The 13,424-nt window shown below is 45.9% G+C and overlaps 1 protein-coding gene across 1 annotated transcript in view; it reads right to left on the bottom strand.

Annotated features, from left to right (window-relative positions):
* Nucleotides 1–4,066: 4,066 nt before the first annotated feature.
* The window catches only part of FOXP1 (forkhead box P1), a 269,188-nt gene continuing 259,830 nt past the window's right edge, over nucleotides 4,067–13,424 (bottom strand). Inside the window, exons 15-16 of the mRNA XM_030885576.2 lie at nucleotides 10,347–10,513; nucleotides 4,067–4,758 (exon numbers count right to left, since the gene is read on the bottom strand). Coding sequence (XP_030741436.1) covers nucleotides 4,614–4,758; nucleotides 10,347–10,513 — 312 coding nt within the window. The 3' untranslated portion in view covers nucleotides 4,067–4,613. The remainder of the gene's footprint in view (nucleotides 4,759–10,346; nucleotides 10,514–13,424) is intronic.

The raw sequence follows: 13,424 nt of genomic DNA, 5'->3' as shown, positions 1-13,424 counted from the left end.
AAGAAACTTCAGCTGTGGGGACTGACACTACCAGTGTGAACCACCAGCATTTTTACTGCATCCGAGAATGGCAGAGTCAGTAATGAGCACCGACTACACAGCGTTTCTACATTGTCTGTGCCCACAGACACGGAATGATGGAATGACGGTTGATGTCAAGGAATGAGTTTCTTTGATGCCTCATCAAAACAAAAGGGCCTAGTTACTGGCAGCACATCTACACCAAACGCCATGCTCCCAGTCCAGGCTGTCCCAACTGCCCTCCAGTCTTATGGGTAAGCAGAGTTGTATGAATCACACTTGGCCTGAGGGATGCCTGGAGAATTCACAATCTCGACTCTCAGGAAAACAAAACAAAAAAGGCAAGATCAGTTTTGAAAGCACCCCCCCCCCCCTTCTCCAGAAGGTTTGCCATTACCGCAGAGGTCACCCAAAGGAGCCCAAATCCTGCGTGTGTCCTTCCTGATTCCACTCTGGAATGTGAAGAACAGAACAGTTCTAAATGTCTCTCTCATGGAAACAACTGGCTAGTGATTTGCACTTATTTTAGGTTAGGAATCCAAAGGGGTTTCACTAAGTTGGGCAGAATGCAGGGGGTCACGTTAGAACTGCCCGGAGGTGGCAGAGCCGGTGGTTACTCTGCATTAACATGGCGATTTCACTGCACTGTGGGCCCAAGGGAGCAACCTAACTCGTTTTACACACGAATGGGTCGGCACTTGGGGACGGATCCTCATTCCTGATGGTGTGCTCCCCTGGCGCACGGGACTGCCTCCCCTCATCTATGCTTTTGAGTTTAGAAAGAAAAAGGGGTAACAAATTATCCCGTACATCTTGGCACCTTGTATTAGTATTTTCTTTTTTAATAGAAAAGTTCCAACTCTTTGTCAACCCCGTTATTAATCACTACTTCACTCATCAACCGTGAAAGCATGACCCTGGAATTGCATCATGGGAAATATCTCCTGCAGCAGAAAACATTTTTAAAAGACCATTTTCCCACCCCTCCCTTCCCCTCTTTTCACATGTCTGAACTTGTTTAAGATAGCCAGGACGGCAGTGGAGAGGCTAACACAACGGGACTGGGATGCAATGGAAAACTGCTTACCGCGAGCACATACACACAACCTGTACAAATGCTCTGGTCCAGGAGAACAGGGAAAAATAAACCTGTCAATGATGTTACAAGTGGAAAGCAAAGTTAAAAAGGTGAAAAGAAAGAAAACATATTTAGGGAGCTTCTCCCTCGCCCACATCAGGAAATGTCACCCAGTACTCTTTCAGCAAGAATATGAAATAAACTACACGTGTGGCTCACTCTGAAATTCTACCTCATACAGTAGCTGGCTTTTAGTTAGTTTGCTTTCAATGCTATTTTCCCCCTCTTTTAGTATCATTAATATAAAGCAGTTGCACAAAAAAGCAAAGGTGTTTTGACAAACAGGTGTATGCATTTATTCCTTTTTAGGAACAATATCTAAAAAAAGGTCCACCCTCTTCCCTCCCCCAAATAGACAAAGATTCACACAGACACATCGGGATATATGTACAACAGAATAAACCCCGTCCTAAAGAAGCAACTGGAATACCCCAGGGGATACAGAATCAGAATTGTCAAAATCATAGTGAAGTTTGCTTGCTGTAAAGCCTGAGAATTCTTTTTTTTTTTTTCTTTTTTCTTCAGTTGGTTCTTCTGCTAGGCTGTGACACCTGCAAAGAGATGGACAATCTAATTTTTTTCCCTTTTTCTGCTACAGTCTTTAGACTAAGCATGCAAGACATACGACTAAGTGCAACTGAGTGAAATGTATTTTTTTTTATTTTAATCATTCCCAAAAGGTTTGAACTGAGGTATGCGTACTAACAGTTTCTCATGCTGTTATCTTTACTCATGTCTAGCTACACATGCTGAGAATGAACTAATCTACCAGATTTTTATCCTCTTTTGAATACCAAACTAACCAGCAACCACTCAGTTTAGAAGCACAGGGCCCCCCTTCCCATGACCCTGTCTGGCTACTGCCTGCGCATCATGGAGCTGCCTGGATAAACGGGGGCAAGTCTTGAATGAGCACAGACTGCCCTTTATACAGAAACGGAGTGAAGCTTCCAGAGGAACTGCCAACGTCATTGGTACCAAGCTTCTGAGTGGACGGGAGTGTTACTTTCCACCACCACCACCCCTTCATTTTTCTCTAATGAACATGGCTGACCGGAGCCTTATTAGGGAGGGGATAAAAAAATGGAAAAGAAAAAGTATTAAACACACACACACACACACACCGAAAACCGGAGGGCATATGGCGAGATAAATTGGAATGAAGGCAGTGATCCCATCCCTGTCCTTGAACATAAGTGGCGTACTACCTTGTGAACAAGACAGCCATCCCAGCAGCACTCTTCTGTGCCCTAGTTCCAGCGTTCTCGCTGATTTCAGCCATCTCCTTGACTGATAGCCTAATTGTCAGGGGCATGTATTCACTTTTTCTTTTTGAAATGGAACCCCTTTCTTCTAAAGCATCCTGTAATACTGTGTCCTACTTGTATCTTCAGTATACCTACAGTTTCTCTTTACAACAATGAGTTTTGGTCTATGTAGAGGTACAGGAAGGGGTTGGGGCTTGGGGGAGATGATGAGAAAGACCAAAGGGGGTGGGGAGTAACAACTTTGGTTCCATTAACTACTTGGTCTTCTAAACTTAAGTCTATGGTGAAGGAGCAGTTCTTTCTCAGGTTAGCAATAGCCTATATCTTGTCAGTTGCCTGTAAATTCTTTTGCCTCCTTTGATCAACAATAAGAGGATATTTGGCTTCATCAGATAAAGCATAAAACAGAGAACATAATTTACCTTTGTGTAATATCTTTGGTAATTTTAGGAAGAAAAATAAAAGAATATAAATTAAGCTCCTAGAAGCTTTCAGTCTAAAAGAAAAATGAAAGCTTACAAGCCTAGATAAATAGAGGAGCGGCACGAGCCTGGTGCAGACAGAAGTGTGCAGAGAGGTTGTGCGGACTGATGCGTCCTGCCCTAGCACCGTCTCATGCTGTAAGCCGCTGCTTGCCAATGAGCCCAGGGCCAGAGTTAGCCTTCGACTGTGAGTTTCTGATGCTGGGTTGGGTCTGCTAGTATTGCGCAACAAACTGAACTGCAGGTCAGAAGTTACACACTAGAAACCAACACTTCAGCATGTGCTGAACTCAGTCCTCATTAAAGCCTGTAACAAGTTCCATCTGAAATCTAATTTGCATTCAGACAGATTAATACCACCAAGCAGGACTGAACAGATGTTTAAATTCAGCGCCACCACTACTTACAGCAAAGTTCCTCAGGGAAGCCAGCAGTCTGGCCAGGTCGCCAGCAAAGCAACTTATGCCCGCTCGGAAAAGGCAGCCTGCAGCCCGGGGCCACACGGCTCTGCCCGGGAGAGCCGCCCCCCGCCATGTGGTCAGTCTGCTCATCTGGAGAGGGAAAGCCAGACAAACCTTGTCCTCCTCCTCCGGGTGCTGCCTAGCTTCCCTGGTGCTGGTCAAATGCTATGGCAATTTATTAAGAATGATGGTTGCTGCCCAAAAAACCAAAAAACAAAACAAATCTAAAACACCCCTTTGCCCTCCCGTCCCCAATACTGCTTTGTGGAATGGGTCTGCATGGCTTCGAGCGCACGCGCGCTCGCTTTCTTTGTCTGTCAGTCATTCTCTTTCTGGCCGGACGTCACATCTGTGTGAAACGACTTCATGTGTAGAGTGCAGCATCTGGGACTTTTTTTTTTTTTTTTGAAAAAGACCAAACTGGAATGCTTTCTGACTTGAGAGAAAACAGTGGTGATGTCTGAGGGAAAATGGAATGAGTGACAGAAAACTACGAACGAGAAATGACATTCGGCTTTGTATAATAAAAACACCTATTAACATTCATCACAAGGTACAGAAAACTTGAAACCTCCAAGAGGCCGTGGGCCCAAATGGAGGCCTGAGGTCAGAACTTAAAATGGTATAGTAGAAGCCAAAAAAAAAAAGCAATACATTAAAAATTTTGGGATAATTATTTGTAACCCCTCCCCCCAATACACACACAAAGGCCTTCCCCACCCCAACTGGAAGCAAAAAACAAAACAAAAAAACCATAGGAGTAAAGGCAGTGATAATCAACATGCAGTACTGTGCAAATAGGTCGTCCATTGGAATCCTTAAATTCTGGGCAAAGGCTTGGTCTGCAGCGTAGGGATGCGTACATGCTCCGTCGGTGTCCCAGTGTCCAACACTGGCAGGACTGCAGTTCAGAGTCTGCTGCTAGAAGTGAAGCAGTTGAACAAATTTACAACACTGATGATGACTGTTAAGAGAGGAAAATCCCAAGTACCAAACAAGTCCATCCAATGCACAGAGTACAAATTCCTTTTTTCAACAAAAAGTAGAAAAATCAAAAATACTCCCAAATGGGATTCTTGATGGCACTAAGAGTTAACACATTTCAGAGTTGTCAAATTGTAGTGAACATCCTCCAGCCTGTACAACAAACGGAGAACGGTTTCACTGCGAGCTTTTGACGGGTCATGTTTGTTTGTTTGCTTTCCCCCAATCTTCACTCTTGTGGGGTCAGCCGCCTAGCCCCTCACTCCATGTCCTCATGTACTGGTTCGTCCTCATAATCTCTATCGTGGTCAAAATCTGGACTGTGGTTGGCTGTTGTCACTAAGGATAGTGGCCCTTCTGCCTCTTCCGGATCCAGGGGCTCCTCTTTAACGTGTACAGGGTGCCTGCAAGAGAGAAAACGAGGTCAGGGACCGACGGCCTGACACAGAACAAGGCTGGCTGTCTCTGGGCAACGGACACAGCAGCCACACCCAGGGACTGCACCGTGTGCCCGGTGCTCCACGCTGGCAAACACGACAGGAAGATTTAAAACTCAGCTCCTCAGTTGCCCACCGGACACATGTGCTTAGTGTCCTGCACACTGGACAGCGGTCAGCACAGAAACAGAGTATTTCCATGACAGGGCATTGCTGTTCTGGGAAGAAGCAGCCCGCTCTGCACAGCGGGGATTCTCACACTGGCGCGTGAGCGCCCGGCAAGCACCCTGGTACAACGCCAAGGGTGACTCAGCAGGTCGCCTGGCTCACAAGCTCCTAGGTGGTGCTGATGGTCCTAGGACAAAGGTTCCACACAGTGGCCTCTCTGGTGGCTGGATTCAAACCCTCGGGTCATTACATGAAGTAAGGCTCTGAGATGCAACGTTGGGCTGAGGGGCTGCTGAGCACAGGAGGCTGGGCTAATCACGGCTTGCTGCGTGTGCGGCTTTGCTCGTTAACATGCAGAACCTGTGAAAGAACTCTCTGGAGGACGACCCCAAGCGAGGGTCTATCATTAATCAACTTCAAGCAAACACAGCAAAGAGACACCATGATACATGCTTGAAACGCCAAATTAATGCATATTTTTACAAACTGTCAATAAGGCAAGAAAAGCCCTGCCAGGAAACACAAACGGAGAGGAAAAGGCGCGCTCCACACAACAATACGATAAGAAAGCAGAGCTCCTCTCCGAATAATAACGCTGTCAGCTGTAAACAAGGCAAACACGAGGCCCGGCTGGTCGCAGCCGCCCGGCTGCGTGCGGCCGTGATGAGATCTGCCAACTCTCTCATTATGGTTCACTCGGAGGGGATGGTGCGTGATCACGCGAAACCTCTCTGATAACAATTGAGAAATGTTGTTCGTAAATCATATTTACAACCAATCCTTTGCAAATACAAATTACTTTTTGTTGCAGGGCTTTTGATATGTAAAAGAACCACTCATGTTTAAAAAAAAATCAGTCCCATCACTAGGACAGGCTGCAGAGGGAGGACTTTTAAAACTGACATTATCAAGCATTAGTACTAAGAGGCGGTGCTTGGGATGGCTGGCTTCTTAAATAATTGATGATGTATGTAAACCCCAAAGGCTGCTTGAATCATTTAAAAACAAACAGCGGAGTGCACTGGACTGCCCTGGAAGACGGGAAACTTCAGAAAACCAATTGACTCTAAAATTAGCACTATGTAGAGAGTTTGGGGGATGGATGTCAAGATAAATAGCTTTTAAAAATAATTGAGCCCATATTATTTAAAAAGTATTAATAACACTTTGCAAAATAAAATATAGCCATGCTGCAGCACCGTGCACTTCACACGTGGGCCTCGCTGCTTTTAGGCTTTGACCGTTCCTGTTTATTTGTGGTTCTATGGTAAGACCCTATATAATATGAAGGGCTGCTGGGGTGCAGAAGAGGTGGGCTCCCCTTTCAAATTTCAGGACAGCCACACAGCATTAAACCAGGGAGAGCCCTCGCAGCTGGCAGCCTACCTGGGGAAGATGCTGTGCATTCTTTTGGGGGGAAACTAGGCATGGTGTTTTTCCTTGACAAACAAACACACACGAATAACCTTAATTGAGGCCCGTGTGTCTGTGTTTGCGCCTGGCCCCTTTCACTGGGTGCCATGTTTTCCCCAGTCACTCTTTCTTAGTTAGCCAGCTTCGCGCTAAGTTTTAGTTACGGGAGACTTCATTGCTCCCGCCGCGGAGTCGGTTCTGCTCACGCTCGGACAACAGACGACGCCCCTCGCTGCCTGCTCTGTGCCACGCAAGCACACGCTACGTTGGGGCCGTTGTTGCAGCCACTGTGTCAACCTGTCTCGCCAAGTCTCCCCTTAATTCTCTGGCTGTTGTCCTTTGCCCCACTTTTGCTTTTTATAGAATACAGAGACCATTTGTACCCATTAATCTTCTTTCTTCTGTTGATTTACCTCCTTTGGATAAATTTCTGAGAATGGAATTGTTGGAGCAAAGGTCAAAACACTTTTATGGTTCTTATGATTTACTGTGGTATTAATTTCCAAGGGCAATATCAATTTAGATTCAGCCTCATCAGCACTACGTATTGTCTTTAAAAAATATTTTGTTGCTAAGCAGGTAGTAAGCTCAGGTTGCCTTAAATTGTATTTCTTGGATTCCTGACAAAAACGAACAGTTCTTTGTGTTTCGTTTTCTTATTTTCACTGTTGAGTTGCTATTTCATAAATGACCCTCTTAATTGCCACACATCCCATGGCTCTCTTGATGGTCAGTGCACAGGGTCTATGTTTCACTTAGTCCAGTATTGAGAGCCAGCATTTCCTGACTCCCATTTTAATCAGTGCTATAAGGAGCCCTGGTGGCAGAGTAGGTTATGCACTGTCCTGCTAACCAGAAGGTGAGCAGTTCGAAACCAACAGTTGCTCTGCAGGAGAAAGATGAGGCTTTCCATTTTGGAAACACACAGGGGCAGTTCCACCCTGTCCTATAGGGTGTTATCAGGTGGGATAGAATCGATGGCAATGCATGTGTGAGTTTGTTCAGTCCTACTAATCTTTTCAGGTTAACACACCTGATTTCGATGATATAAGGTGAGCTACATCCTTAAGAAAGGGGGGGTGGGGGTGGGAAGAAACTATAAGAAACTGGACAGTTTTAATCGTTTTTCCCTTAAATTTTTCAAGCATTAGCAAATGTTTTGCTCAGGAGGAAGTAAAGCAAACCATATGTAAGTCCCCGAAAAAACACAGCAGACAACATTAAAGAATATTCTATTTCTTCCTTTGAACTTGGAGACAAAATTAATAAAGATGGTTTACTAGCCCCCAAGACACAGGTCACATGACCAGCTGTGCCTGTCGGTTCCATCCCAAGGTATACTAATGTGTACAGGGGCCCCAACAATGCTTACTGACCAGGGCTCTGATGTGAGACCACCACAATACAATCAGGTTAGATACTTGGGCTTTGGAAAACTCCAGAAAACTCCTATCCCATTTCAGGGTGTTTCCTGGGACTAGCAGATACCCCAACCCTCCAGGGGGTCTGGCAAAAACAGTGCAGGCATTCAGTGCTTCAGAGAATGAAACAGCATGGATTCCCACATCAGATATATTTCAGATAAGATGCAAACTCCACCAGGTACAACGCTGTCTGCACACCCATTGAATGTCCAAGACACTGGAACTGCACATCTTCCTCCCTTGTGGACACCCTCGCACACTCCTTGCCAGTGCCTACTTCCGAAACGAAACGGACTATAGGTGAACCGTTCTGCCGAAGCACCCATTTCCCTTCTCCTTACATCTGAGTAATTCCTTTGTTTAGCCACTCTGGGAACACAAGAGTATTTAAATAAAGCTGACTGGTGGTTAAAGGCATTATGTTCTGGGGGTGCGCACAGCACGGCAGTTTGCTTTGCAGCGCCTTTAGCTACCATCAGGATAAAAATGCAATGCCCCAAAGCCATAATTACGTGACTACCTTCTAGTGTTTCAAAAGACAAAAAACTAAATGTAGTGGCATTTGCGTGTCACGGAAAGGGTAAGAATGAAGAGTTCTGTTTCAGCACCACATACTGGCGGGGCTGCCTTGCTAACAAGCTCCTTTAAACCTTGCTGGAAAGTTTAAGGCTCGAATTATTCTGATAGATGGGATCAAAATATTAAGAAAAAGAAAAGGAAAAACAAAACCCAAACAGTATGCATCACGGCAGGGGATGCCTATCTGACAAGAATGCAAACTAGGCCATTTTAAGGAATTCACTTAACGGAAGCATGGGGCCAAGGGGAGTACCTGTCAGTGGCAATGATACAACAAACACAGGGCATTTGCTGTGGACATATAATGATGTTCGGCAAACAGTGTAACTTGCGGGAGTTGAGCAACATATTGCCTGTGATTCGAAGCCTTTGTGTAGGTTTTCCTCAGAAAAGGGAAAGCAGTTGAACCGTTAGTTGCACTGAAAAATATAATGAGTGCTACAAACATTTTGGGGGATGATAGACTGGGGTTCACTCCAAGTTGTTAGCCAAAGGCAAGCAGAGTGGCTGTATTGGGTGCAGCAGTATTAGCACCACTGGGAGACCGCTGCACCTGAGGTTTTCATCCCACTCCTGTTTCCTTTCTCTTCTTAAATGATGCTTTGCACTAAGCAACCGGGAAATCTACATCAGCTAACCCTCGGAGTTCTTATAGATCATGAGAAATATTCTCTCTCCTATTCAATAACTTCAGACATTTTTGCTCAAATGAGTATTTCTTAAAGTAGCTTCTATGCCAATTTCCACTTGGTGTGAACTTCCGCAATGCCTGAGTAAATACTCCTGTCACCACAATGATCTAAAGAAGAATATGAGTGTTCTAACAATAAAGTCAGAAATACCAGGTTGCTTCAGGGAGGATGAACTACGGCATCATCCTTGTGAAAGATAAATACAGTCTCAAACGTGAGCAGCGAAGAGACTGTTCATATAAATTAAAAATGAGTATTTCCATCTTTTAAGGATCCTTTTCAAAGCACGTTGGGCATGATATTCAAATGCTAGGAAATCAAGTTTCAGATTCCCTGAACCCTCCAATTATGCTGGCAGAAAGCTTTTTTTCAATAATCTTTCCCCCTTGTTATCATTAGATGCCAATTCGTTCTGTTTCTAATTGCCACAGGTCACATGCTCCATTTCCATCACTCAGATTACCTTAAAATAGATGTTGGTCAGTAATCCAAGAATAACGTGTGGACGAGGGGCCCATTCTAGGAGCACGGCACACACTCGGGCATGTGCTAGTAAGCACCAGAGTCTGAGTATCAGTCCGTAGCACCCTCTGGGCACCCTACCAGGTGGGTTGCTGGGGCATCTTTCTCCCATTTCTAACTTTCCTGGAAGACGAGGCATTACCCACAGTCACACTGATCCCCTCACCCCACCCCCTAGCAGGGCCCTGGTGCCATTCATAGTCCACCCGGCCCGCCATCACCCGTCCCTTCTCTGTTACGTGGTGCACTCATTCCTCTGCCGCCGCCTGCTGCTAGAATGCTCTCATTTTCTTGTTAATATCTTAAGAGCACTCTATTAGTCACCTGCCCTTCCCCTGTGCTGGCGCTCCTGCCTGGTAATGATGCCTCAGCGCCACGTTCGCTGAGCCCACCACCAGGCAACCAGGCATCTTCTCTCTGATGGGTCAGTAAGTCCGAGAGCTGAACCCACAGCAAAGTTTTCCACAGACATGTATACTAATTTTAGGAGTAAAAGGAGTTTGGCTCCTGATTTGAGGAGGAGAAGAAACCAATCTAGTAAGCATGTTTCCTGTTGTCTTGGCTATATGCTACTGATGGCCTTTATAAGGAAAACCAGTACATGGGCCGCTTATGCATGAACTGAGCCAAACATTTCCAGAAGCATGAACGTCTACCTGGACTGCCGGCAGTCAGAGAAGGCAGAAAAGGTGTATAAAGCAACAAAGAAGGGCTTGTGGACATGACAGCACAGCTCTTCCAGTGGCACGGTACTCACAGGGCTTGCATAGGGGATCGGCCAGGGCTGCTGTCACTCTCGTTGCTGTTGGTATGCTCCATTGCGCCGTTCAGCTCTTCCCGCATGGCGCTGGCTAGGCTGCCCAGAGTGGGGTTTCCCATGGAGGCGGTAGTGTATAGAGGTATACTGTTCTCAGCCATCGAAGCCTGACATCAAGCAAGAGAACATTTATGAAGACAAAGGGCACGCCCAGGCAAGGAAACCGCTCATTACGGCACACACAATCATCTCCAGGTTCACTTCATTGTAGTGTGGCTGGCAACTGCAAGTGGGCACTGGTTGTAGAGGACTTTGTGTTAAGGGGAAGACTTGTAGCCCATGTCCCAAGCTTGGTTTGGAAGCCCTAGCTGTGGCAGGGACCAAATCACTGGAATAAGGAAGGATTCAATTTGACCCTTCTGGGCGGTCATGTGGTTTAGAAGAGGCTATCTAATAAGAGGTTTATGTCTGAGGCGCCCCCCACCCCCACCCCACCACACTTTTTTTTTTTCAGGAGGAACTGAATATTTCCAGATCACAGTGAAATATAATGGGATTTTCATTTCTTTATCCATTTTGATGACTCCGCTATTGGATATTCTGGCTGCACAGCTCAAACTTATGAGAACTTCCATAAACATTTACCTCGTAGAGACCCTAGAGAGTAAGACGAGATTATAGAATCGGAATGAAGTTTGATCATTCACTTCCTCATTTCCGTTCTAATCGGCTTTGAATCTGTTTAGTCACTTGGGAGGACTGATGGAAGGAGAGCCATGCACCTTTCTGATTCAGACCATTCTCTGGGAATTTTAGGACTGAAGAGAAAAATCCTGGGTAAAAGGAAGGTTGAAATCTAATTTCTTCTTGGTATTTCATATTTCCCTATTGGAGGTGACAAAGTCACTCTATATGGATGTCAGCAAAAGACGTGTGAAAGTGGGGGATGGGGTCCCAGACAATCCTAAACACTGGGGGTGGGACATGCACTCCCCGGCTTACTACATTTAAATGAACTGGCCACCCATTCTGAAATGCAGAAAATACTCAAGAACATGACTGGATTCAAGCAACAATGCTGACTTCCTTTGGGTAGTAATTATAACCCAGTGCCTTTCCATTTCATTTAAGAGGCCAGACTTTTCACAAACTGGCAGCTGTAATTAGACCAAGATTTATCAAAACTGTCCTCATGCAGACTACACTGTGCCTGGCTTTCCATCTTAATGAGAAAAAAGGGCAATCACAAGACAATCTGGCATGGCGACTTCAGTTGGCCAGTCATATGAGAGTCCAAAATATTCTAGAAATCCTGGCTCTACAGAAAAAAGTAGGCGCCAAGAGTGAAGACAGAAAGGTCACACAGCTAGCATGCAGGGATCTGCCTGTTGCAACAGTTGTAGTCTCGCAGTACAAATCTCACAGCCAGAATGCCTTCCAGCCACAAGCTGGAAGGAAACCCTACGTGCACTCACCTAACAGTGCTGGTGAAGGAACTCTTGCTAGCCCACTGCTTTTCCCTTCCCTCCGATTCTGAATTTGTCATTGATCTTCTTCTCCAAAAAGACCAGGTCTCCTCGCGGGAAGAGGGATGGTCTCGGGAGCCCACAGGGCCAGTTCTGCTCTGTACTGTGGGGTCGCTATGGCTGTGAGTGTGTTTTTTGTTTTTTCACAATGAGGAACACCAACTCAACTTTCAGATGTGGTGGACTCACTCTGAGCACTCACTACCTCCTGACAGCTCAACCCTGATTTGCATGAAGTGCCTCCACCCACCCAGGCCCCTCCCCCACCACACACAGACCACTCATGATTGCTATAAAGCCTTTTTATTCTGTTCTTTTTTTCCTTGGGCAGATCAATATAAAAGAAGTTGCTAGAATTATTTTCATTGCAAACTGAAGCTGGGCCAGCATCTTTGTTACTGGTGTCTGAGACAGCGCTATAATCACACTTCTGCAGTTAAGGAAGTTCAGCCAGGACAGTAGTTCTCAACCTTCCTCTAATACAGCTCCTCATGTTGTGGTGACCCCTCACCAACCATAAAATTCTTTTCATTCCTACTTCATAACTATAATTTTGCTATTGTTATGAATCAGGTGACCACTGTAAAAGGGTCGTTCGACCTCCCAAAGGGGTTGCGACCCACAGGTTGAGAAGCGCTGAGCTAGGAGAATCAAACCCAAGCTCTTTCTATTAGGAATTTCACAAGATAACTTTACGATTACATGGTAACAATGTGGGCCCCCCCGCCCCCCGAATTGGGACCATCTTTAGCTTGGTTTTCTATAAGCTTCTCAAGCCAAAAACTGAAATGTACCTAAGACTGTGTCCTGAACATGCTCGATTTCTAGCTTCCTAGGTCAGAATCCTCCCTGATAGGGATACACCAAGCCCACCGCCACTGAGTTACTTCTGACTCCTGGTGACTGCACAACAGGTAGAACTGCCGTTCTGAGGCTTCTGCCACCATCTGCCTTTAATAGGAGCAGAAAGCCCCATCTTTCGCCTTCAGACTGGCTAGTAGGTTCAAACCGCTGACCTTGCAGTTAGCACCTGAACGTGTAACCAACCTACTGTGCCCCACCAGGGCTCCCCCTTTCTGACAGGGTCAGAATCAGGAAGCACGGCAGTCGTGGGGGTGGCAGGCTCCAACAGGCCAGGATTTACACCTGCCCTGAAAGACGGCATTGGTCTCCGCGTGTCAAACAAGGACGATGCAAATGAAGAAATGCCAGCTTTCCTCCTTTGGGTTTTACGCAACTGCCCCCGAGTGGATCCAGCTCACGCTCACACCACGTGCAGAACTGTGCTCCACGGACAGGCCTAGGTGGGGTCCTCCTGATGGTCACTGGTTTGGACTGGACATGTGACAGAGTCACATGGAAGCTCTTTGTTGAATGATCAAACCACCCCACCTAAGGCTAGAAAAATGCTCATCACCCATGTATGCCTCACAAAGTGGTTCGTTCTTTGTAGCTGATGTCCACTTAGAAGTAACGATTTTTATAATGTACTTAATTATACATAAATGGTGCTATGCACAGTAGGAGGCATCTTAGAACCCATCCCTTCCTC

This window comes from Echinops telfairi, unplaced genomic scaffold (assembly GCF_000313985.2).
Source record: "Echinops telfairi isolate 266 unplaced genomic scaffold, ASM31398v2 ScPeMD7_31;HRSCAF=116, whole genome shotgun sequence".
NCBI lineage: Eukaryota > Metazoa > Chordata > Mammalia > Afrosoricida > Tenrecidae > Echinops > Echinops telfairi.
Note: the sequence above shows the minus strand (reverse complement) of the source record. Positions and strands in the feature narration are given on the sequence as shown.